Below are 20,537 nucleotides of genomic sequence, written 5' to 3' on the forward strand. Positions count from 1 at the left end.
CATACGGTTCACGGCGCGAGACAAACCGCTAGAGATTCTTCCGCCGGTGAGACGCTGGTCTACGGACGTGAAGAACTTTGGAATATGAATCCATATTGTCCGGTGCAATGCGCCAATCGGCGTATGCCTGTCCAGCCCATCAACTACGTCAGCGGATCGCGCATTCGGATCAAGATTGATCTAGGGGAATGTGCCTTACCGCAGAGCTGGAATTCGACCAAAAAATGTTACAAAAACGCCGAAAGAAACGACGAGGACAAAAATCGCAACCCGGGCTAGAGGACCCATGACTGCTCGTTTTGTTAGCAGGCAGTGGTCGCCTTCACTGAACGTTAGCAGCTGGTATGCAACCTATGCTGAGCCTGCGTAATAGGTAGGAGTGACGAAACGTGGCTTGTCAGGCGTAAGAGTAGGAAAACGTCAGGGCCGTCTCACTGCATTCATGATGGAAGCAAGTGATGATAACAGCTAAAAAAAAAAGTGCACGTGGAGAGGTCGCAATCCTTTTTGCTGTAGGTAGCTGTTCCTTCTAGGCCGGCCTTAATCAGGCATTCTGGGTCTCCCAACGTCTCGGGACAAAGTCACTTTCAGGGCATTGTTGCCACGTGATCACGCGATAATGTGCAATCACGCGGTAGATGCGCCGGAAGCCAAAACGCATCCCAGGAACGCTTTTCCTGACGTCAGGCAGATGAATAAAAATAGACCTGCTTGGGTGTCTTTTAATTCGAGACCTGCCAGTACGATCGCTGGATTAGCGTGATGCCATTCTCGACAGTGCAACAAGATTTGGACAGCTTGCAATTTGACCAGCAACGCGCCAGCCTAGTTTCTTTACGCGTCTGCTGCCTTGGCACACAGAGTACAGACAATATACGACCAACAACTGCAAGGAGCAATGTCGGGCGGTATCACGTATAGCGGAGTGCCGGTAGAAATTGAAGGACGAATCTTTGATGGTCTAAAGTTCTGGGTTGCGCAGCGAGTGCCCTTGCGCAGCAGCCTCCTGGATCAAATCCAAGTGAGCAAAGCCGGTGAACTGACCATGAATTATTGAGTGCGGAGACTTACCACGTCCGCATGTAGAGAAACAGTGGCGTCATTGTACCGCTGGAGAAGAATGCCGATTACCTCATTGCAGACCATGCCCGGAAGGACGTGCCTATGAACTCCATCTCCTGGAAGTTCATAACCGAGTCTGTCCAGAACGGGTTTGTGCAACTTCCTGATCATTACTGGATTAAGAAAGTACGAGGAACACAACGGCAGGCCGCCCCAGAGAGATCAGACAAGAGGACAACACGGGCCGGGTTTACGCTCGCAGAAGATGCAGCGCTCGCAAGGTGGGTGCTGGCTCATGATGGCCAAAAAGCGGGCAATCTAATTTATCAACATTTTGCAGCCAAGGTAAGCTTTGCAACGGTAACACTATACTTGGGAGTTAATGAATGCTGAGCTCTAAATAGCACCCAAGACATAGTTGGCAGTCGTGGAGAACTAGATACGTCAAGAAGCTCAGTCTGCTGCCTGAAGGCTCTCTCGAGCAACTAGCCATCCAAGTTCCGAGCAGTCAGATGTGCCCGGCAATCGAGGAGGAGGAGCAGCCTGACCGAGAACTCCCGGACCCGACAGAGCTTATGCTCCAGCGCAAGAGTGAAAGGGTCCAACAGGAAACAGCCCTGAGGAGGGCAAAAAATCGGGCCATCCAGCCACTGGCTGCTGCTGCGGCTCAGCCTTCAGCGTCGTCACCGCCACCACAGGTCCATGAACACAACGATATTGCCATTACGGAAGCCAAGAATCGGTTCTATGAAGATTTGCAGTGTTTCTCCGAACTAAATGAGGTTACCATTACTCCCACACAACAAGTCGCTGGGCAGCTCGTGGATCTTTGGGAGCTGTCTACAGCTGTGAGCGGTCAAAGACTGCCCGCCGAAGAAATCGACTGGCTTCGCGTTGCCGAGGAGCTCGGGTACGAATGGACCGACGTCGACGCTGCGGTCCGCGCCCTACAGTTGTGCTTCCAGGAGAACCTCGCCGAGTTCCTTACCACCATGGAGTTGATGTTCGACGAGGACGAAGATCCAGAACCGACGCCGCATGCCAGTCCAGCGGCCACTACTGCACGAAACATGCCCTCCTCGCCGATGAGACAGATGCCGTCGTCGCCTCCCGCGCGCTTTTTGCCGGGCAAACGGTCTTTGGACGCTGACAGCGAGCTTGACATCCCGACACCGGCTAAGCGGCGCCGTATTCATCTACCTGCCGAGATACCCTCGACACCCGAAGCAAACCGCCACCAGCCCATGCCGGTCAGCAGCCGACATCCGGCAGGGGCCGCAACGACACCTGTACGGTTCGAGACGCAGGTGGCCAGCCTGCACGCGCGCGAGTCGTCCTTGGACATGACGCCGTCTCAGCAGCTACAGTCTGAGCACCTCAACAGCAGCCCCATTCCTCTACGCATCAACAGTGCGGCGCGGAATCACCAAGTTGGCGACGCATCCAATGCCAGAATCAGGAAGCGGCGCCTTCCCGCAAGCTTTCCTCCGTCGGCGCCGCCGGGCCAGGACCGTCGGGGCCCTGACCCTTCCTTTGCCCCTGGCGACACGTTGGATCACCGTTCGCCATTCCCCGGCGCTCTGCCCAGGGCGCTGTCACCACCGGTGCCGGTCGCCAGACGTCCCGCGCAGGCCGCCCCGCGTCGGCTAAGCAAGGAGCGGGAGCTCAGCGACCTCATCCAACACTACGAGTCGCTGGGGTACTCGCATAAGACAGTCGTGGAGGGCCTGCGACGCACGACCATGACGCCCGGGCTCGCGACAGTCGTTATGCAGAGCCTGAAGGAGGGCCAAGGCGTGCCGACGCATCACGAGGGCATCTGGACGGACCGCGACGACACCGGTCTGCGGCTGGTCGCCGGCGTCGAGGGCGACCTGGACAAGGACGTGCGCGACAAGGAGCAGATGAAGACGCTGCGCAAGGCTCGCCGCGCCAGAGACCGGCTACTGAACAAGCACGGCCAGGAGCGCATGGCGCTGCGCATCAAGTATCTGCGAGCGAGCGACAGCCTTGCCGCCGCCGCCGCCGCCGTCCCGGCCCCAGCCGCTGCTGATGCTATGGAAGAGCAGTCACGTCCCGAGGCGTCTTTGTTTGTACATTGATTCGAGACTTTGAGACTCGGTCAGAGATTACCGGTATAGAAAGCATTATCTTTTATTGTTTTTCTTGTCTGAATGCGTTGACGACTTGGCGTTTCTTGGAATTGGATTTGTATTAGCGTGGCTGAGAAGAGACCGAGCTGGCTGTTTAGTTTAGGACGATATCTATGCATAGTATTCAATACATTACGCACGCACCTGTATACACAGACACACACTTTCACTCTCCTTATTGAAAAGTAACATTTTCTTGTAAAGTGGAGAAAAGCTCAGTTTAAGGATCTTGATGAAAAAAAGAGCGAAAAAAAAAACCAAAAAAAAAACAGTGCATTGCCAAACATGTATTTGGCGTCCACTTATGCAACTCCGTCCATGATAACCGCAAAGAAGTGAGCTCCAGAGACTCCCAAATAATAAACAAGAAGAAAGAAGAAGAAAAAAGAAAACAAAGGCGAAGCCAATCTAGGCCGGGCTAACGAGCGTGCACGCAACTGCGAGATTTAAAGTGCGCATGCGCATGGTTTCTATACATCGTCCATCTGGCCGGCGGGCTCCTCGTCGTCATCCTCGCCGAAACTGGCGACGGAGGACATGTCGTCGTCATCCTCGCTCTCGGCACCGGCCTCATCGGCGGCGTCCTTGTTGGCGTACTTTTGCACGTATTCTAGATTTTCATTTAGACCCAAATCACATTAGAGAAATGCTCGCAAGTAAATCTTCTTCTGGCCCGATGGAGAAGCGCCAATCTTGGGGGGGGTAAATTTGTTGTGTTCTTGTGCGCACCTTTGACCTTGGCGTCGTAGCTCTTGGGCTCGCGGATCAAGAGGGCGGCGGCCTCTCCGTTCAGGGGGTCGGTCGGGTTCGGGTATCGCAGCAGTTGGGGCAGGAAGACTTCGAAAATGTTGATCATGTCGAACATGGGCGACCACGTCTGGTTAATGACGTCGAGGCAGACGGAGCCGGATCTGGTTTGCCGGGGGGAGTTGGCCAGGTTAGCACATCAAGTAGGCAACAACAACAAAACCGGAAAAAAAAGAGAGAAAAGCAATGAGAGCATGGCCGAGCCACGTACAGCTCGTCAATGTTGGGATGAAAAATTCGATTAACGAAGCCGATGCTGGGAGACTTGTATGGGTAGGCGTCGGGCAGCTCGACGTGAACCTTCCAGAGACCACCTTCGAAGGGGGCTGTTTTGCGAACAAACTGGTTAGCGAATTTGGGCTCATCATGACACCACAGGGGGCGCAATGGGTGCCTAGCGCATACTTTCTGCAGGTCCTTTGAATCTGACGAAGAATTCTTGCCTAGAAGTCGCGTTAATGAAATGAGGGGTTTGCGCATGGCGCGCAACGGTTGGTTGCGAGGCCAGACGTACACTGCGAGGGGCTAGGTTAGCATTTGGGCGGTTGCGGTGTGCGGGGTGTTGTCGCGGGGTATCGCGAAGGAGGCCCGGCTTACTGTTGTCGTTGACCAGAGTGACCTCGTAGTCGCTCATGAGCCTGGGGAGCGTTAGTGTCGTCGGGTCCGGGAGTATTTGGAGAGGAGAGACGGATATTCGTCCGGGGTTCGTACATTCTGTGACGGAGTTAGCGGTCAACGAGGGTTTTCGTTGGACAGAGAGAGTTGTCGTCCTTACTTCATGACCTGGATGGGCACGGGCAAGTTAGCAGAGCAAATTGGGAATTCAGATTGTAACCGCGACGGTGGAGGAGAAGAAGAAGAAGAAGAAAATTCACGTACATCAGTCTCGATTCGCCTCCTGGGACTACTCATCTTGGCGGGTATCGATTTTTGTTGTGCTGTAGAGAAGGAATGGTTCTCCGTCGTCGAGTATGGTGTCGTGAGGGCCTTGCGTAGGTACCTTCTGGTAGAGACTGGGCGGGTTTGTAGCGTGTGGGACCTCGCGACGTCACTGGAGAAGGCGGTTTGTTGGCGGGCAGGTTTGCCAAGGGTTCCAAGGACTGCGCGCCGCGACGGCCGGGCTCTTCTTGGCCGTTGCACGAGGGCGAAAATTGGGCGATTTGGGGGGAATAGGACTGAAAAATGGACGCTGTGATGGGAAAAAGAAATGTTACTTGGGGCAAAATAATGTGTTGTCTCGGTATGTGTCGGAGTGTGCGGATGCCCAAGAAGAGACGAGCAGGTTTGGCAGAAGGGGAGTGAGGTGAGGGGCAGAGCAATGCAACGTACAGGCAAAGAGTCACGAGGCAGTTGGACGGTTATTGGAGCGTTTTTTTTTGGAGTGTTTAGTACCTACCTAGGTAGGTACTCTTAGATAGGTAGGTAGGTGAGCTTTTTCTGGCAGAGGGCCACTGGCAAGTGATTTATTACTTGGTGTAGCAGTGGACTGTATGTAGGTAGGTACCTTAGTACCTACTAAGGTACTTGGGTAAGTACTCATGTCACAAGGTGCTGTGATGTGTGCTGAGCTAAGATGCAAACAAGGTACACAAATGCTGACTCCATCAATGCCGAATCACCGCAGAAACGATGCAGCATGAGTTGAGCGGATCCAACAGAATTACAATCATTTTTGCAGAGCTGAATTTCTTTCCCGATCAACGTTTTGCTCGTCCTTGTCATTTCCCTCGACCAGTGAGTGCATCGAGGTAAATGCCGCCCATTCTCTTGTTAGTGCTGGCTGTACGACAGTTGGTGACGGTCGCGGATTCACTCGAAATGGCCAACCCTCCCCTTTAAAAAGAAGAAGAAGAAAAAGAAAAGGAAACCGATAGAAAAGAGAAGGGAAAGCCCCCAATAGAAAATATATTCACAGTCAGCACCGGCCCTCATAAATCCATCCACCAAATAGTTGTACCAGCCAGCCAGCAGCCAGCCGCCAGCCTACCACGCCTCAGCCACACACCCTTACGTGCGCCACAGCTGCAACCAAACCATCTTCCCCAGTGCCTCGGCAACATTCCAACCCAAAAGAAAAAAAAAATCCCCGGATCACGGAGTAAGTCATTCCACACGCACCCCCCGAAAGTGACCGGCCAGTCCGGAACCAGTTGTGGATGGCATGCTTCGGCTCTTGTTAGTTTTGTGCCCGGTAAAGTAGCCTTATTACTATCCGTCCCTTGTCGTAGGTAAAAAACTCATCCAAGGCACAATACATACTGAGCCACGCACACGGTAATGCCCATGAACCCCGGCTGCCCGGATCCGTTTCGACGACGCAGAACGAGGGAGGGCAAGGCTATGTGTGGCGCAAGCCGAGGGACAAGAGACGACCCCACGCGACCACCCGCTCACCCAGCCAGCCAGTAGCCAGTCCCATGCACACACACATTAGTTACCAGCGCCGTAGTTTTAGAGATGCTCATTTCTACAATGTAAAAACCATCATGACCACGAATCGGTTAAAAACACTTTTTTTTTCCACCCCAGGCCATTGTATTCCAACTCTTTTCTTTCCTCTTCTCAAATCTGACTTCTTGGGGCTTCTCTTTCAAGTCTTTTTTTTTCCTTCTCCTTTCTTGCATTGACATCCCCTGCCCCAGTCCTAGTGAACAAACCTGCATTTGTCTTGCATACACTCATAGCCTATTACCCTTTTTTTTTTTTGGACTGCCAGCTGCTGCACCCTGGGACGTCATGGCCGTCACCACCACCACTACGCTGGCCAGATCTAGTATCCTGTCCCTGGCACGTGCCGCCCGTACCACCACCGTCACCAACACTTACATGCTCTTCAAGACACCCCTTCATCACCATGCCTCTCTCTCCCCTTCCTCCTCTTCTTCTTCCGTCATCTCTTCTTCGTCAATCTTGACGCGGTCCCGTCATGGCCAGCAGGTGCGCTACTCGTCTCACTCGCCCATGGGCGCCGCCGCCGCCAACCCCCGCAAAAAGGTCACCATCAACACTTTGAGGTCCCAGCACAAAAAGGGTGACCCCATCACCGTCCTCACCGCGCACGACTTTCCCAGCGCCATGGTCGCCGACCACGCCGGCATGGACATTGTCCTCGTCGGTGACAGCCTCGCCATGGTCGCCATGGGCATGGACGACACGAGCGAGGTCTTGGTCGAGGAGATGCTCCTACACTGCCGCTCCGTCGCCCGCGCCACCAAGTCGGCCTTTACTGTACGTACCCAGACTCTGTGTCTTCGACTCCAAACTAACTTGGACAGGTTGGCGACTTGCCCATGGGCAGCTACGAAATCGCCCCCGAGCAGGCCCTCGCCACCGCCATCCGCTTCGTCAAGGAGGGCCGCATGCAGGGCATCAAGCTCGAGGGCGGCCGCGAGATGGCGCCCGCGATCCGCCGCATCACCGCCGCCGGCATCCCCGTGCTCGGCCACGTCGGCCTCACCCCGCAGCGCCAAAACGCCCTCGGCGGCTTCCGCGTCCAGGGCAAGACGGCCGACGCCGCCATGGCCATCCTCGACGACGCCCTCGCCATCCAGGACGCCGGCTGCTTCGCCATGGTCCTCGAGGCCGTCCCGGAAGACGTCGCCGCCATCATCACCAACAAGCTCCGCGTCCCCACCATCGGCATCGGCGCCGGCGCAGGCTGCTCCGGCCAGGTCCTCGTCCAGACCGACATGACCGGCTACTTCCCGCCCGGCCGCTTCCTCCCCAAGTTTGTCAAGCAGTACGGCAGCGTCTGGGCCGAGTCGATGCGCGCCATCGAGCAGTACAGGGACGACGTCAAGAGCCGCCAGTATCCGGCTCCCGAGCACACCTACCCGGCCCCCAAGGCCGAAGTTGACGCTTTTGCCAAGGCTGTCGACGAGCTCTGAGTCTGGCCCGAAACAACAGGCTCCCCTTGTCCATTTGCGGCTCATCTCTTTTCTCTCCCGTATATGTATTTGATTTCGGTGCAGCGAGCGGTTCATTAGATTAGTTGGGTATAAGCATTGTTGTAGGCATTCTGCTTTTGACCATGTCATATAGAACATTCATCGTCTTGTTTCTTTCTCTTTTCTTTCTTTTTTTTTTGTTCTTGCCTCAGCCAAACGCCGGCGTCATAGAATACGCAACCACCAGTTGATCCTGACCACTTTTGAAGCACTAGACCCAGCAAAGAAGAACGCAATGTCAAAGTCAGCATAAATCGTGAAAACCAAAGCCATTCATCAACAACCACAACAACTTCTTTTTCTCTTTCTTTTTTTTTTTTCACAAGACAAAGAAAAGAAAGAACCCATGCCAAAGAAGACGAGGAAAAAAGAAAGACGGGCAAACGAAACAAGGAAAAAAAAAAGCAAAAAACCCAAGTCGAGTAGCCCCGAGACACCTTTTGACGTACCTGATGCAAGTTGCCCACCACCTCGTCCAGGCTCGGCGCAAACGCGCTGTTCACGTACAGGAACACGCTGTCGCCGTCGCCGCACCGCAGCTTCCGCCGCAGGTACCGCACCACCTCCTCGAAGCGCCGCGCCCCCGAGATCTTGCACACGTCCTGCGCCAGCTGCGGCGCCGCCCCGACCGCCTTAAACCGCACCACCACCTTGCGCTCCGGCGCCTGCGCCGCGCCCGCGCCCGCTGCCGTCTGCTCCAGCGCCGCCGCCGCCGACCGGGGGAGGTCCGCCAGCACCACCGACGCCGCCATCGTTAGCGGTATGTCTGTGTCTTTGTCTTCATCGTCGTCGTCGTCGTCGTCATAGTCGTCGCCGTCGCCGTCCGCCACCACCCGCCCCTCTTTCTCTCTCCCCTTCATTGACCCGTCGTCGTTGTTGTCGTCTTGCTCTTTGGCAGAAGCCTCTGCGCCGGTGGGCGAGCTGCTAGGCGACGAGGTGCCAGATGTCGCCGCGGCTTCTGCCTGGTCTGGCGCGGTTGGCGGTCTGCTGGCCATGGTTGTGTGCTGTGAGCTCTACTTTTTATTATGCTCTTTGTAGCTGCCAGAGTACATATGCACCCCAACCGCGAGGATTGTTTCCTTCGAAAACGTCTTATGGGCGGCTGTTTGTTCCTGACGAAAGTTGAAGCCGCATCCTTGAGGTCGTGCATGTGGGGTGCACCCGCCAATGAATGGTCAGCCAACCACGCCCACATGTTTGTCCAACAACTCACCATCACAGCATTACACTCTACACCAACAAAAACGGTTCTTGAATATTGTCTTGTGCATTTAAGTCATGCTAGTTACATATACAATGAATTAGTCTGTATATGTACAGTCTGTCAGATGCCATGGCCTCCGATTCAGATAGTTCACTCCGCCGCAGCCTCATGTTTGCGAGCTGCTTGTTCCCCCGTCTACCATGAATAAGTCCCTAGACCTCCATCCCGTCGTCTGCTCCAACCCATGCTGTAGTCAAGTGCCAATGACAAAAACGCCACTGCATTATCGCAGTCCAAGAAGTAAAATGAATCAAATGTCAAAAATGCCAAAATCAGCAGTGCCTCCTGCGCTCTCTGGTTCGCATGCAGTGCGCTGTAGCAAAATAAGTGTCAAAATGATGGAATCTCAAGAGGAAGAGAGAAGTGAAAATGAGAAAAAAAAGAACACCGAGTGTGCTCAATAAAAAAAAAGACCGCTAAACGTTTCTCTTCCATTGCTCGATGCAAAAGTCAATAAACAACGTGGTATCTCGTTTCGGGTCGATGTCGTCGTGGGAGCTTGGTTGAGATGCTCGGTGTCTGGACCTGGCTGTGAGTCTCACTCCCTCGCGGCGGAAATTCATGAGCGCGCAGTTGAAAGGCAAAATATCATTGTCGAAGCGTTGGTTAAGGAGTATTCTCGTTCTCGTTCAGTGCGAGAAGTGAATGCAACGATGCGCGACTGCAGCCTTGGCCTGCAGTCATGGCTTTTTAGTACTCCTCGGAATCCATGGATGCAAATCGGGGGGGTCGCTCCAGCTGTGACAGCAGAGCATCTAGCTCGGTCCAATTGTCGTTGTTTTCGGCAAACTTGCGATGCTTGCGCGACAGAATATGTTCGTCAAAGTCTCGGAACTTGTCCTGGCAATTTTCACAATAGCCAGGCTTAAGATCCTTCTTGCTCTTAAGCTGAGACGCGGGTTTCCTCTCCCGGGTCTCGGCAGCTCTTTGGCTGTCATCCTCTCCAGTCGCGGCGACCCTTGAGTTCTGTCGGCTCATGGTAGTTGATCTGCTGGATGCAACATCCATGGGGATTTCTCCCACGTGCCGTGAGCTCAAATCATGCGATGCAGGAGTAGCTTTTTGGAGCACCTTTCTTTGCAGACCATGAACTGCCTTGCTCGTACCAGCCTTGGCTCCGTTGATGCCGGAAGTTGAAGAAATCATCTGCGAGCGAATAGCAGATGTGATATTTGAGGCTTGCATACCAGAAGCAACTGGTTCACCAGCAAACTGACGCCCGGCGTCAGCGCGGCTAATGAAGGCGTTTTGTGGACGCATCTCGCCGTGTTTTCCAAGAACAGCCTTTGCAGGGTTGAAGACTTCTGTCGTAGCTGCGTCGCGTGGTCTATTATGACCACCCTCCATCTCAGTGAGAGATCGCTTGCCCGTGACGGGTCTGGGTAGGGGGTTTTCCGGGGGCTTCAGGATGGTAATCTGCTCTTCTCTCTTGACAACGCGAGCTCTTTCACGCTCACGGTTCTTGCGGGTGTCTCGCTCCGGCAACTCAAGTTCTTCAACGAAGGGGCAGCGACCGTTACCGACACTGCGGAACTGGGGCCAATCGCCATCAGCCTTGTTGACGACCTTGCCATATTCGCGAACAATCATTGGTTTTTGCTTTTCGTCCATATCCCAAACATAAATGTAGGGGCCTTTGAAGTAGGCGAGCTCCCGGTTCACGGCTGTAGGGTCACGGTCCGAGGGGCCATTGATACGTTCGTTATGAAGCAGCTGTAGTAGATTAGGTTCATGAGCTCCCTTGTTCGCGCCATATTGAGTTCGGGCGCTGGTAGCGCGTGATCCATACGAGGCTTGCTGGGTTTCCGACTCGAGCAGTACAGAGAGCATAGTCTGAAACTTGTCCAATGACCAAATCTTCTTGCCCATGTCACGGGCTTTGTGCAAGACATCGTTGTTACGGATACCCCTGCTGCGCTTGATGAGGTCATCTTGCTGCAGCGATTGCATTGGTGCTTGGCGAAATTCAAAGAGCAGTTTTCTGCGGGCATCACTGGGTCTATCCAGTAACAGAGAAGGATTGATAGTCTGAGGTTGCTCTTCGGCACGGCCACTTTGCTCATGATCCAGAGCGTTTGCCTGATCCACATCAGATTTTTCGACAGGAATTGATCGGGTGGTTACGACATGCGTCACATCGATAGAGAAAAAAGGCTCTTGGCGCTGCAGGTCATTGTCAGTACACGGAGAACGAGGCAACTCGGAGGGAGGGGCAGGAAGACGTACAGCACCGAGATATGTGACTCTCTTGATGAGCTTGGCCCGAACATCATCAGGGATGCTTTCAAAGTAAAAGACCATCTTGGGAAACTTGGCCCGGTGGTGTCTCTTCCACACTTCCTTTTCGTTTTCAACATCGTGAGATCTGGTTGTGGGAGCAGGTCTGGATTGTCTATCACGGACGACGGGGCGTGTGGTGGAAGCAGTGGAGGCTCGGGACATTGTTTGGGCGCGTGGAAGCTTCGAGGGAGAGCGAATAACGCGTGCAGAACCATTGTCAAGGGCTTGCTTCTTGATAGGAGGAGCTTGTCCATAAGGTTCCTCACGCTGAATAGTGGCATGCGAGCGTTTCTGCTTGGCATAGGCAGCTAGAGCAGAAGCTCCGCGGAGCGGCGAGTTGGCGACATTGGGGTTGTTGGAGAGAGGGACTCGCCGCGAGGCCATGGCCGCAATGGGAGCTGGCGTTGGAGATAGAGATATGGTTGCCATAAACTGCCTCAGTCAACATGCTCCGGGTTGCTAAACCGGAAGCTTGTTGTGGTGGTTGACGATTTGGTGTGGGAGGGGCTCGAGGGCAGAGGGCGGGCTGTGACTATGCACGCGACGTGTAGGCGACACGACGGGAGACACAAGACACAGGCTGGCGAACTAAGTATGCTAAAACGACATTGGACGGTGATGCTTGGGAAGATGCAAAAGATGAAGCAAGACGGAGAACCACAAGGCAAGCTCGAGCTGCGAGGAGAGATGTCGATGCGTGGCGGCAGCAGGCGGGTGGACGTCTGGTGAAAAAGAGAGCGTGTGTTGGAGACGAGAGAGGTGTTGATGGAGACTTCGCGCTAGGCATAACAGCGCTATGCCTGGTTAGGGAAGCCTGCCAAAAACACGCACGGGCCAGGCCGGCGCACCAGCAACGGGATGGGGGACGAACGCCTCCTTGTGGCGCTGCAGTGCATAAATCGTGCACATTTTGCACACTTGCTGCAGCAAGAATAACCTCCGCAGCTCATCCGTCAGCGGCCGGCGGTCGCTCCAGCGGTCTCGTTAGCGGCCGCCCACAACGGCAGCCAACCAGCACTCGCATCCGTCATCAACAACCGCTAGCTCAGCAGCCACAGCCCCAATCTTTCGGTGCAACCAGCATTGTGCTCTGTTTTGTGCACGCCCGCCTCCCTACCGACTACTGTACATACCAGTATGTAGGTAGCTTGTGCCGAGCAGCACAACCGCTCCGGCTTGAGCCGCAAACTTGCTCTCGACATCATCACCGACTTCAACTGCCCTCGGTCTCGCAGACTGCACATCGGCGCAACGTCCCCATTGCCCTTTTCACCCGCGTGTTTTTAGCCCTACGCTCTGTTTTCCTTGCCGATCTCTCATCATTGGCCATGGCCGGAGCTTCTCCATCTCAATTCCTCTCCTAAAATGAAGCTCCATCAACCGTCATTCCGGCGCCTCGTGTCGCGCCCGTCAGCCATTTGCGCCGCTGCCCTTCCGAGACTCAATAGGTCCACCATTTCTCGTGGCAATATTAGCCCTACACGCTTATTCTCAACTCACCCCCAAAGGCAGTATGCTTCTGTTTCTGCAGCCGATTTTCAATTCGGGCAACCAGTCCACGAAACTCACCCCCACATTTTGAACCCTGGCGAATGTTGGTCACGTCCTCATTTTTATTTTCTGTTTTTCCCGCATGCCCGCAAACATGCCGTGCTTAATCTTCCAACCAATTTCTGACCCGTATCCTGTTATTCATGTCTAGTGACGCTGGGAATCTCCGCCCAAGAGTACGCCGATCGCCGCGCTGCCCTCGTCGACCTACTTCCCCAGGGAGCCGTGGTAGTGCTTCACGCTGCATCTCTCCAATACAAATCCGGCGCTGTCTTCTACCCTTATAGACAAGAGTCAAATTTCTTCTGGCTCACAGGATGGGAGGAGCCCGAGGCGGTTGCCGTCCTGGAGAAGACGGGCTCCAGAACCGGCGACTACGTATTTCGGCTCTTCGTACAGCCCAAGAACCCTAGAGACGAGCAATGGTCCGGCTACCGCAATGGTGTACAGGCTGCTCAGGACATTTTCAATGCCGATGAGGCCTACTCAATAGACGGCATGGGCTCATTGCTTCCGGATATCCTCAACGGCGCAACCTCCATCTATGCCGACGCGCAGCCCACAGAAAAGACTAGCAAGAGTTCTCTCCTGGACATGTTCTCGGGCAAGACATCTTGGCCCTCCCGCACACCATTGTATCCGATCATGAACAGACTGAGGGTCGTCAAGAGCCACGCAGAGGTGGCCAACATGCGTCGGGCGGGGCAGATTTCAGGGCGCGCCATCACCGATGCTATGCGACGATCTTGGAGTCGAGAGAAAGACTTGCATGCTTTCTTGGACTACCAATTCACCGTCAACGGCTGCGAAGGTAATGCATACATTCCTGTAGTCGCAGGCGGTGAACGCGCCAACTGTATTCACTACACCATCAACAACAACGTCTTCCGCGAGGGCGAGTTCATTCTCGTAGACGCCGGTGGCCAATATGGCACATACATTACCGACATCTCTCGAACATGGCCGGTTACCGGCAGATTTACCGCCGCGCAGCGCGATCTGTACGAAGCTGTGCTTACTGTTCAACGGAATAGCGTCGCGCTTTGCCGACAGAACGCGCGCATGTCGCTGGAGGACATTCACGGTGTCACGGTACGAGGGCTTGTTGATTCACTACGCTCGATAGGCTTCGACGTCTCAAACGCCAACATTGACCAACTGTTTCCTCATCATGTCGGTCACTACATCGGTCTCGATGTGCACGACTGCCCAGGCTATCCGCGACGAGAGCTCCTCCGACGCGGTCACTGCGTCACTATTGAGCCTGGCGTGTACGTGCCCGACGACGAGCGCTGGCCCGCCCACTTTCGTGGTATGGGCGTGCGCATTGAGGACAGCATTTGCGTTGACGAGACTGAGCCGTATATCCTCACCACAGAAGCGGTTAAGGAGGTTGCTGATATCGAGGCTCTCCGCGCATAGAGAAAGGGGCATCTCCAGTGTATATAATGTAGTATAATTTCAACTTGCGCATCGTCGAGATGATGGTGCGCTTCCTCGATGATGTTCTCATGAACCTTGCTTCAATATTCAGCCACTCATTATTGGTTCAAGTACACGGTCATAGAGCATGCCATTACATTGCCGACTATCAGGCTTTGTTTTTGGAGCTCCTTTGGCCTCGCAAGAATAACCTGTGTTTTGAACATCAGGCTGTACAAACTAGCAGCCTTCTCTCCGGCCAAGCTACCCGGTAGTTGTCGACCTAGATCACATTAGAGGCCTAATGGAAACATTGCCAGGAAATCTCGTCGCCCTGCGGCTGTCCAGTATCTTTTCTAAAAAAAAAAATGCTGTCGTCAGTCTTATAACTGGCGATCGGGAATTCGGCCGCACTGGGCTACCACTTTGCCAGAACTGCTATATTTGGGCACCGGTGTGTGTCGTGATGTACGCTTGCACGCGGCGCACACTAGTTAGATGGTACCTCATCGGATCATCGCGATGACTTTGACCCCATGTATTAAGGTGATCCGTGGCTGAGAATTGTGATTATTGCTGGAGATCGCAACTCTTTTTTTTTTAATGTCGACAAAAATAGAATCTATTGTATAATGGGCGGCTAATAACACTACGGAGTACGGAGTACTCAGTACAGTATGGCCAAAAACCACACGCGATGAAGAAGTCTCACCTAGCCTACCAATCTGGAACACTCTCAGCGCGTTTGTCTTGACAATGTGACACCAATATGGTAGCCCGACCACGAGCAAAAGCAAGCCCACCCTACTGTCACGCGCTGCGAGCGCGTTACCCCCCGAATCTCCAGCTTCTATATCAAAGATGCATCTCTACTGCCCCTTTGCCTGCATCAAGCATTGACATTCCACCTCACGAGCAGCTTGCCGAAGCCACTCAGATACATTGTCGCTTAGAAATGTCCCTTCAGTGCGGGAGCATGTCGTCGCCCTGACATTTCTACGCGAGCCCGATGAGCTCACCATCTACCTCGTACCGTACGACAACAATATCCCGCCGTTGGAAAGATCGGTTGGCGCAACATTGTTTTGCCGCATCGCTAGATGCAGAGCCTCACCCGAAATCGTCTCCTACGACTTCGAGGGACACAATGAAGAGCATTCGCGAATTCCGGGATGCATCAATGATCGGCGTTGCGGTCGAGACACTGAGCATGAAGCAAAGGTCCGCCTCGGCGACGCGAGATTCACCAGCCGGCACAGTGAAACACGACACAGTTCTGGTCTGGCTTCCGCAGAGTCGACTCTCTGCTTTATTGCGGACAGCAACAGATAAACTCGGAAGCATGTTTGAGCATTATGGTCCCCGAACCAAGAACATTATTGCTAGAGCATCGAGGATATGGATGAAGAGTCATCCTCGGTTTCAGCAAACAAACCTAATGACGACTGAAAGTAGGAGCGCAGTACTAACCTCATGGCGTTGTTCCGTGATCGTGATGTATAGGAATGAGAATAGGCGCTGTGAACGGGGTTTTCAACTAATTGGCTGATGAAAGAGACGTAAGTGTTTGGCAGCCGAGCAGAGGTGACGAATTCTCTTTTTTTTTTTCTAAATCGAAACGTTCGAAATGACGGACAAGGCTTCTGCTGCATTGGCCGCGGGATCTGAGACTCTACTGATGCACACATGAAGACCAGGTGCTGCTTCATCGCCATGACATCTGCTATATACAGAAAGGAACGCTGTGAACCGCCCCTATGGAAGGCAGAGCTGAGATGAAGTCAGCTAGCGGCTGGCAATGAGTGAAACCATTAACTGAATTGTGAGACCGTTCTGTATAGCAACCACGAAAGCTACGTAAATCATCCCACACTGGGCAACCAAATACGATGGCACCTCGGGCTGATTGCTGCAGCAATATTGACACTCTGCAGATGTCTTACCGCATACCGTTCACAACCAAAATACCAAAAAAAAAAAAACACAAAAAGCATACTCCCATCCAAAGAAAACTGTCTGACCCGGTATCGGGTTGTATAGTATCAACTGGGCTGCGCAGCTTGAGGACTTTTCGTACTTGCGCGCGAAATACCGAGGCCAATGAAACGCTCATATCAACGCAACCCAAAAGAATGATGCCTTTAAACTGCCCGAGATTAGGACTTACTACAACAGCAGCTGCAAACTTTGAGAGTGCAGGCTCGAAAGTCTCAAGGCCTGTCTTGTGATTGCAGTCGCTTCCATTAGCCAGAAACGGGCTCTGCATCTCCGCATATACCCTCTTCTTGCAGACCATGGAAAAGAAAAATGCAAAAAAGGGAATAAGTGTACGGCATTTGACTATAATGCTTTGATTAGGACGTGGTCTTTGCCACTGACTTGATGGCAGGAGAGCTTGACTGTGTTTGCCAAACATGCTTGACCACCAGTCGTGAAAGCGAGCCACACCGCATTCTCACACGAAGGAACAGAGGAAATTGCCGAAACGAGCTCCGTCTTTTCTTCCATGATTTCGGGCGCAAAGAGCTCCGACGAGGCCTTGGTGGTGAGCTGCTTATGCTGTAGTCTATGCGCAAGGCCAGTGATGCGACAGATGACACCCTGGGACTCGGCTTTACATTTGACGAAATGGAACAGGCCGAGAACGATGCCTAGCTTCACTCAAGCATAATATTAAATAGAATGATGAAACTTGACAGAAACTTTCTTACTGCCCCATTCCTTACTTATTGGGTCTCGTATAGCCACCGTTTCCTCCACTATTTCGCCGAGCCACAGTTTTATTGGATGCACGGATGTCCTCACAAGAACTTTTGGCTACTCTTGAGTATGGAGTAGCACTCGATGCATTTTATCAAGGCCTTCAACTCAGGAGCGGGCGAAACCGAAACAGTAGGTACCTGGCAAGTTTATGGAATTAGTGCAGAAAAGTTTGCTGAGACGGCGGCGCGTGAATCTTTGCTGTTGATGCACAAAATGTCTAAAACTAACAATCTTGGCAGTTGGGTGTGGAGTGATTGAGACCCAGTGCCACACCCAAGATCGTTAGTTCTAGACATTTTGTTTACGATAATCGAGCCTCTATAATACATGTACTGGTATAACTAGCGACACAAACCCTGGCTCATTACTTGGGAAATAGCGCCGCCCGGGGTGCTGCCATGTCGCGGGTGATGCGGGAAGCAACTTGGTTTAGCAAAAGTAAAAAAAATAAAAGAATAAATATATACAAAATATATACAAAATACGCGGAAATAAGAGAGACCCTTTCCTCAGGCTAGTTATCCATCCCCCGTTCGCTGATATAGCACTAAACCGGCGTTGGTATATTTGGATCCTACAAAACTCTATTTTTCACACTAGCGCGACGTCAGCTCGGGCAAATTCGAGAACCTCCCTCATGCATTGTCAAAAGCCATGGCCCCGGAACTTGATCAGCGGCAGAGCCACGCCAAAGACCGGGCCGTTGTAGAGCTGGACAGCGAGGCGAGGCGAGACGAGCGAGTTTTGGTAACGTGCCCGTCCCGCGAATCTTGCAAAACCTAACCTGAATTGTTTCTGCTGGCTAACCAAAACCCCTCAAGGAAAATCTCGGATATAAGCCAGTATGGCGAATGACACGCGACAACTTGTCGCAAGGGTCCAAAAATCCCCAAGAAGAGTACTGACGGGTGATTAGGTCTTGCACCGATCACTGAACGCCTTCCAAAACTTTGCGACAAGCTTTGGTATGTATACCTACCCTCTGTTGCTTGATATACTCGCCAATGAAGCGTCAAAGGGGGGGCTGACTTTGGATATCAAGCTGCCCTGTACTTTATCGGGGGCGTCCGTGTGACCTTTTCCACCGGCATTGCTGCAGGGGGAAACTTGGCTTACTGGTAAGCAGCTTGTGTGTGTACCGGGAGGAGCCCGGGGCAAGAAAGGTGCTGATGCAAACATGCAAAGGACGAGCTTTATTGTGACGTGCGTCTTCACATTCATCACCGCGGCCGTCATTGCCGAGATTTGCTCATCCCTGCCCCTTGCCGGGTCCATCTATCTCTGGGCTGCGGAAGCCGGCGGACCTCGATATGGGCGCCTCTTTGGCTACGTCGTCGCATGGTGGAGTACCATGGCGTGGACTACATTTTGTGCAAGTATGCCAAGATATTAAAAAAAATCCAATGCCGGAATACTCGGCATCACACGTCCGGTTGCTGACCCCCGGTCCCAGGCAATACCCAGGCTGCTGTCAACTACATGCTGTCGGTAGGTTTCGCCAATGGTGCTTGACTGCGCTCCGGCGCGCTGACTCTTGCCGAGCAGGAAATCACTGTATTCGAACTCGACTTCCCATCAGATAGCTCCAGTATCAAATTCCGCGCTGTGCAGTGGATTGCCACTGAGATAATGCTGGCATTCGCTGCCATCTGGAATCTTTTACCTCGTCAGTTTAAAAAAAAGCATCGGGCTTGCCTCGATTGCAGTACGTTTTGCTGACATGCCGTGTAGCGAAATACTTCAAGTGGATATTCTATCTGTCTACTATATCAGTCCTGCTCGATTTTGTCCTGAACCTGGTCTGGCTACCTATCGCGACTAGCAAGACCTTTGGCTTCCGCTCAGCACACGATGCCTTTATGACGACCTACAACGGCACCGGGGCGCCAGCCGGCTGGAACTGGTGCCTGTCATATCTTGCCACGGCAGGAATCTTGATCGGGTTCGATGCCTCTGGCCATGTCGCCGAGGAGACCAAGAACGCCAGCCTATCAGCCGCAAGAGGAATATTCTGGAGTACCGTTGCCAGTGGCCTGGGCGGATTCGTGGTTGTCATCCTCTTTTTATTTTGTGTCGTGAGTAGTTGTGATTTGAGATGTGCTGTTGAGCAGTCTTTTTTTCGGCTGTTGTACTGACAAAATCGACAGCCTGACGCCAAGACGCTCTTCTCATTTGGTGGCGCTCAGCCATTTGTACCCTTGTATGCTGCTATTCTTGGTGATGGCGGACACATTTTCATGAACATCATCTGCATCATTGCACTGTGGTTTGTAAGTTCTGTCATCACGCGACTTCCTTGTCATGAATTTGAGGCTGATCAGCTCGCGATAGAACACGGCGATTGCGGTTCTCGCTGCATCACGATTGGTATTTGCTGTTGCTCGAGATGGTGTCCTGCCGTTTTCGGCGTGGGTGTCCAAGACGGTGAATGGCCAACCCCGGAACGCTATTCTTGTCGTCTGGGGGGTTGCCGCCATCGTAACCTGCACGATATTACCGTCGTCTGTAGCATTCACGTCGCTAGTCTCGGCTTCTGGAGTGCCTTCGGCCGCCGCCTATGGACTGATTTGTCTGGGCCGCCTTTTTCTGACGCCCAAAAAATTCCCAAAGCCTGCCTGGAGCCTCGGTCGATTAAGCAAGCCATTTCAGGCAATTTCGGTCCTGTGGAATGGCTGGGTAGTGGCTGTATTGTACTCGCCCTACGTGTTCCCTGTCACGGCTGAGACTCTCAACTATGCCCCAGTCATCATGGCCATTGTCACCATCTTTGCATTCCTGTCATGGTGGCTGATACCGTCAGATAAATGGCTTCCAAGCAAGAAAATTCAAGAGACACTCGATGCAGAGGACATGAGTAGGGCCTGAAGTTGTTATCAGGCCTTCAGCCATGGTACTACCATCTAGCAAAAGGATGGCGTGTATTGTGGCATTTGTAGCTGAATTGGGATAAGATTGTTGGCGAAGGAATCAATTATACTAAAATTTCGGGTTCAGCCCATAGAATATATGCATATGCACCTCAACGCTTCTGGCTACGGAATAGACAGTAGAAAAATGTGATAAAAAAGTAAAACTGTATTAAACCAGTCTTCATTCGCTGCGTAACCCTTATAACTAGTGTAAACTCCATACTTCTTCTTCATGTTGGTTCTCCATATACTATGTAAGCATTACGATACTAAACGTAACCAAATACCAAAAGCAAATCGTGCTATGTGCAGAGTACAAACCATCGTATATAAAAAGGCTTGGATATAACTGCGAGGTGCTCTAACTGCCAGATACGAT

At 52.8% G+C, this 20,537-nt stretch overlaps 7 protein-coding genes across 7 annotated transcripts; 4 read left to right on the forward strand and 3 right to left on the reverse strand.

Moving 5' to 3' along the window:
- Positions 1-898: 898 nt before the first annotated feature.
- On the forward strand, positions 899-3,164 carry V2A60_006828 (TRF2-interacting telomeric protein/Rap1 C terminal domain-containing protein; the record flags this gene model as incomplete). Its single annotated transcript, XM_083258119.1, has 3 exons — positions 899-1,021; positions 1,087-1,407; positions 1,467-3,164. 3 exons carry the CDS (start codon positions 899-901, stop codon positions 3,162-3,164), a joined length of 2,142 nt encoding a protein of 713 aa, XP_083114245.1.
- A 521-nt stretch (positions 3,165-3,685) lies between these two features.
- V2A60_006829 (E2 ubiquitin-conjugating protein UBC8) lies at positions 3,686-4,934 on the reverse strand (the record flags this gene model as incomplete). The annotated part of the gene is made up of 7 exons (XM_083258120.1): positions 3,686-3,825; positions 3,945-4,126; positions 4,234-4,364; positions 4,428-4,537; positions 4,620-4,660; positions 4,798-4,805; positions 4,902-4,934. The coding sequence occupies 7 exons, from the start codon at positions 4,932-4,934 to the stop codon at positions 3,686-3,688; spliced, it is 645 nt and encodes a 214-aa protein (XP_083114246.1).
- Positions 4,935-6,758: 1,824 nt separating this feature from the next.
- On the forward strand, positions 6,759-7,909 carry V2A60_006830 (3-methyl-2-oxobutanoate hydroxymethyltransferase; the record flags this gene model as incomplete). Its single annotated transcript, XM_083258121.1, has 2 exons — positions 6,759-7,250; positions 7,298-7,909. The coding sequence occupies 2 exons, from the start codon at positions 6,759-6,761 to the stop codon at positions 7,907-7,909; spliced, it is 1,104 nt and encodes a 367-aa protein (XP_083114247.1).
- A 208-nt stretch (positions 7,910-8,117) lies between these two features.
- V2A60_006831 (ubiquitin-like autophagy protein Apg12-domain-containing protein) lies at positions 8,118-8,964 on the reverse strand (the record flags this gene model as incomplete). The annotated part of the gene is made up of 2 exons (XM_083258122.1): positions 8,118-8,180; positions 8,419-8,964. 2 exons carry the CDS (start codon positions 8,962-8,964, stop codon positions 8,118-8,120), a joined length of 609 nt encoding a protein of 202 aa, XP_083114248.1.
- Positions 8,965-9,923: 959 nt separating this feature from the next.
- Positions 9,924-11,897, reverse strand: V2A60_006832 (protein serine/threonine kinase activating protein DBF4; the record flags this gene model as incomplete). The annotated part of the gene is made up of 2 exons (XM_083258123.1): positions 9,924-11,396; positions 11,460-11,897. The coding sequence occupies 2 exons, from the start codon at positions 11,895-11,897 to the stop codon at positions 9,924-9,926; spliced, it is 1,911 nt and encodes a 636-aa protein (XP_083114249.1).
- A 981-nt stretch (positions 11,898-12,878) lies between these two features.
- On the forward strand, positions 12,879-14,486 carry V2A60_006833 (aminopeptidase; the record flags this gene model as incomplete). Its single annotated transcript, XM_083258124.1, has 2 exons — positions 12,879-13,107; positions 13,216-14,486. The coding sequence occupies 2 exons, from the start codon at positions 12,879-12,881 to the stop codon at positions 14,484-14,486; spliced, it is 1,500 nt and encodes a 499-aa protein (XP_083114250.1).
- Positions 14,487-17,903: 3,417 nt separating this feature from the next.
- Positions 17,904-20,114, forward strand: V2A60_006834 (uncharacterized protein; the record flags this gene model as incomplete). The annotated part of the gene is made up of 9 exons (XM_083258125.1): positions 17,904-17,996; positions 18,166-18,214; positions 18,292-18,367; positions 18,435-18,625; positions 18,703-18,737; positions 18,795-18,915; positions 18,981-19,324; positions 19,397-19,519; positions 19,581-20,114. 9 exons carry the CDS (start codon positions 17,904-17,906, stop codon positions 20,112-20,114), a joined length of 1,566 nt encoding a protein of 521 aa, XP_083114251.1.
- Between the last annotated feature and the right edge of the window lie 423 nt (positions 20,115-20,537).

The sequence above is a fragment of the Cordyceps javanica genome, chromosome 4, assembly GCF_051103115.1.
Source record: "Cordyceps javanica chromosome 4, complete sequence".
Taxonomy (NCBI): Eukaryota; Fungi; Ascomycota; class Sordariomycetes; order Hypocreales; family Cordycipitaceae; genus Cordyceps; species Cordyceps javanica.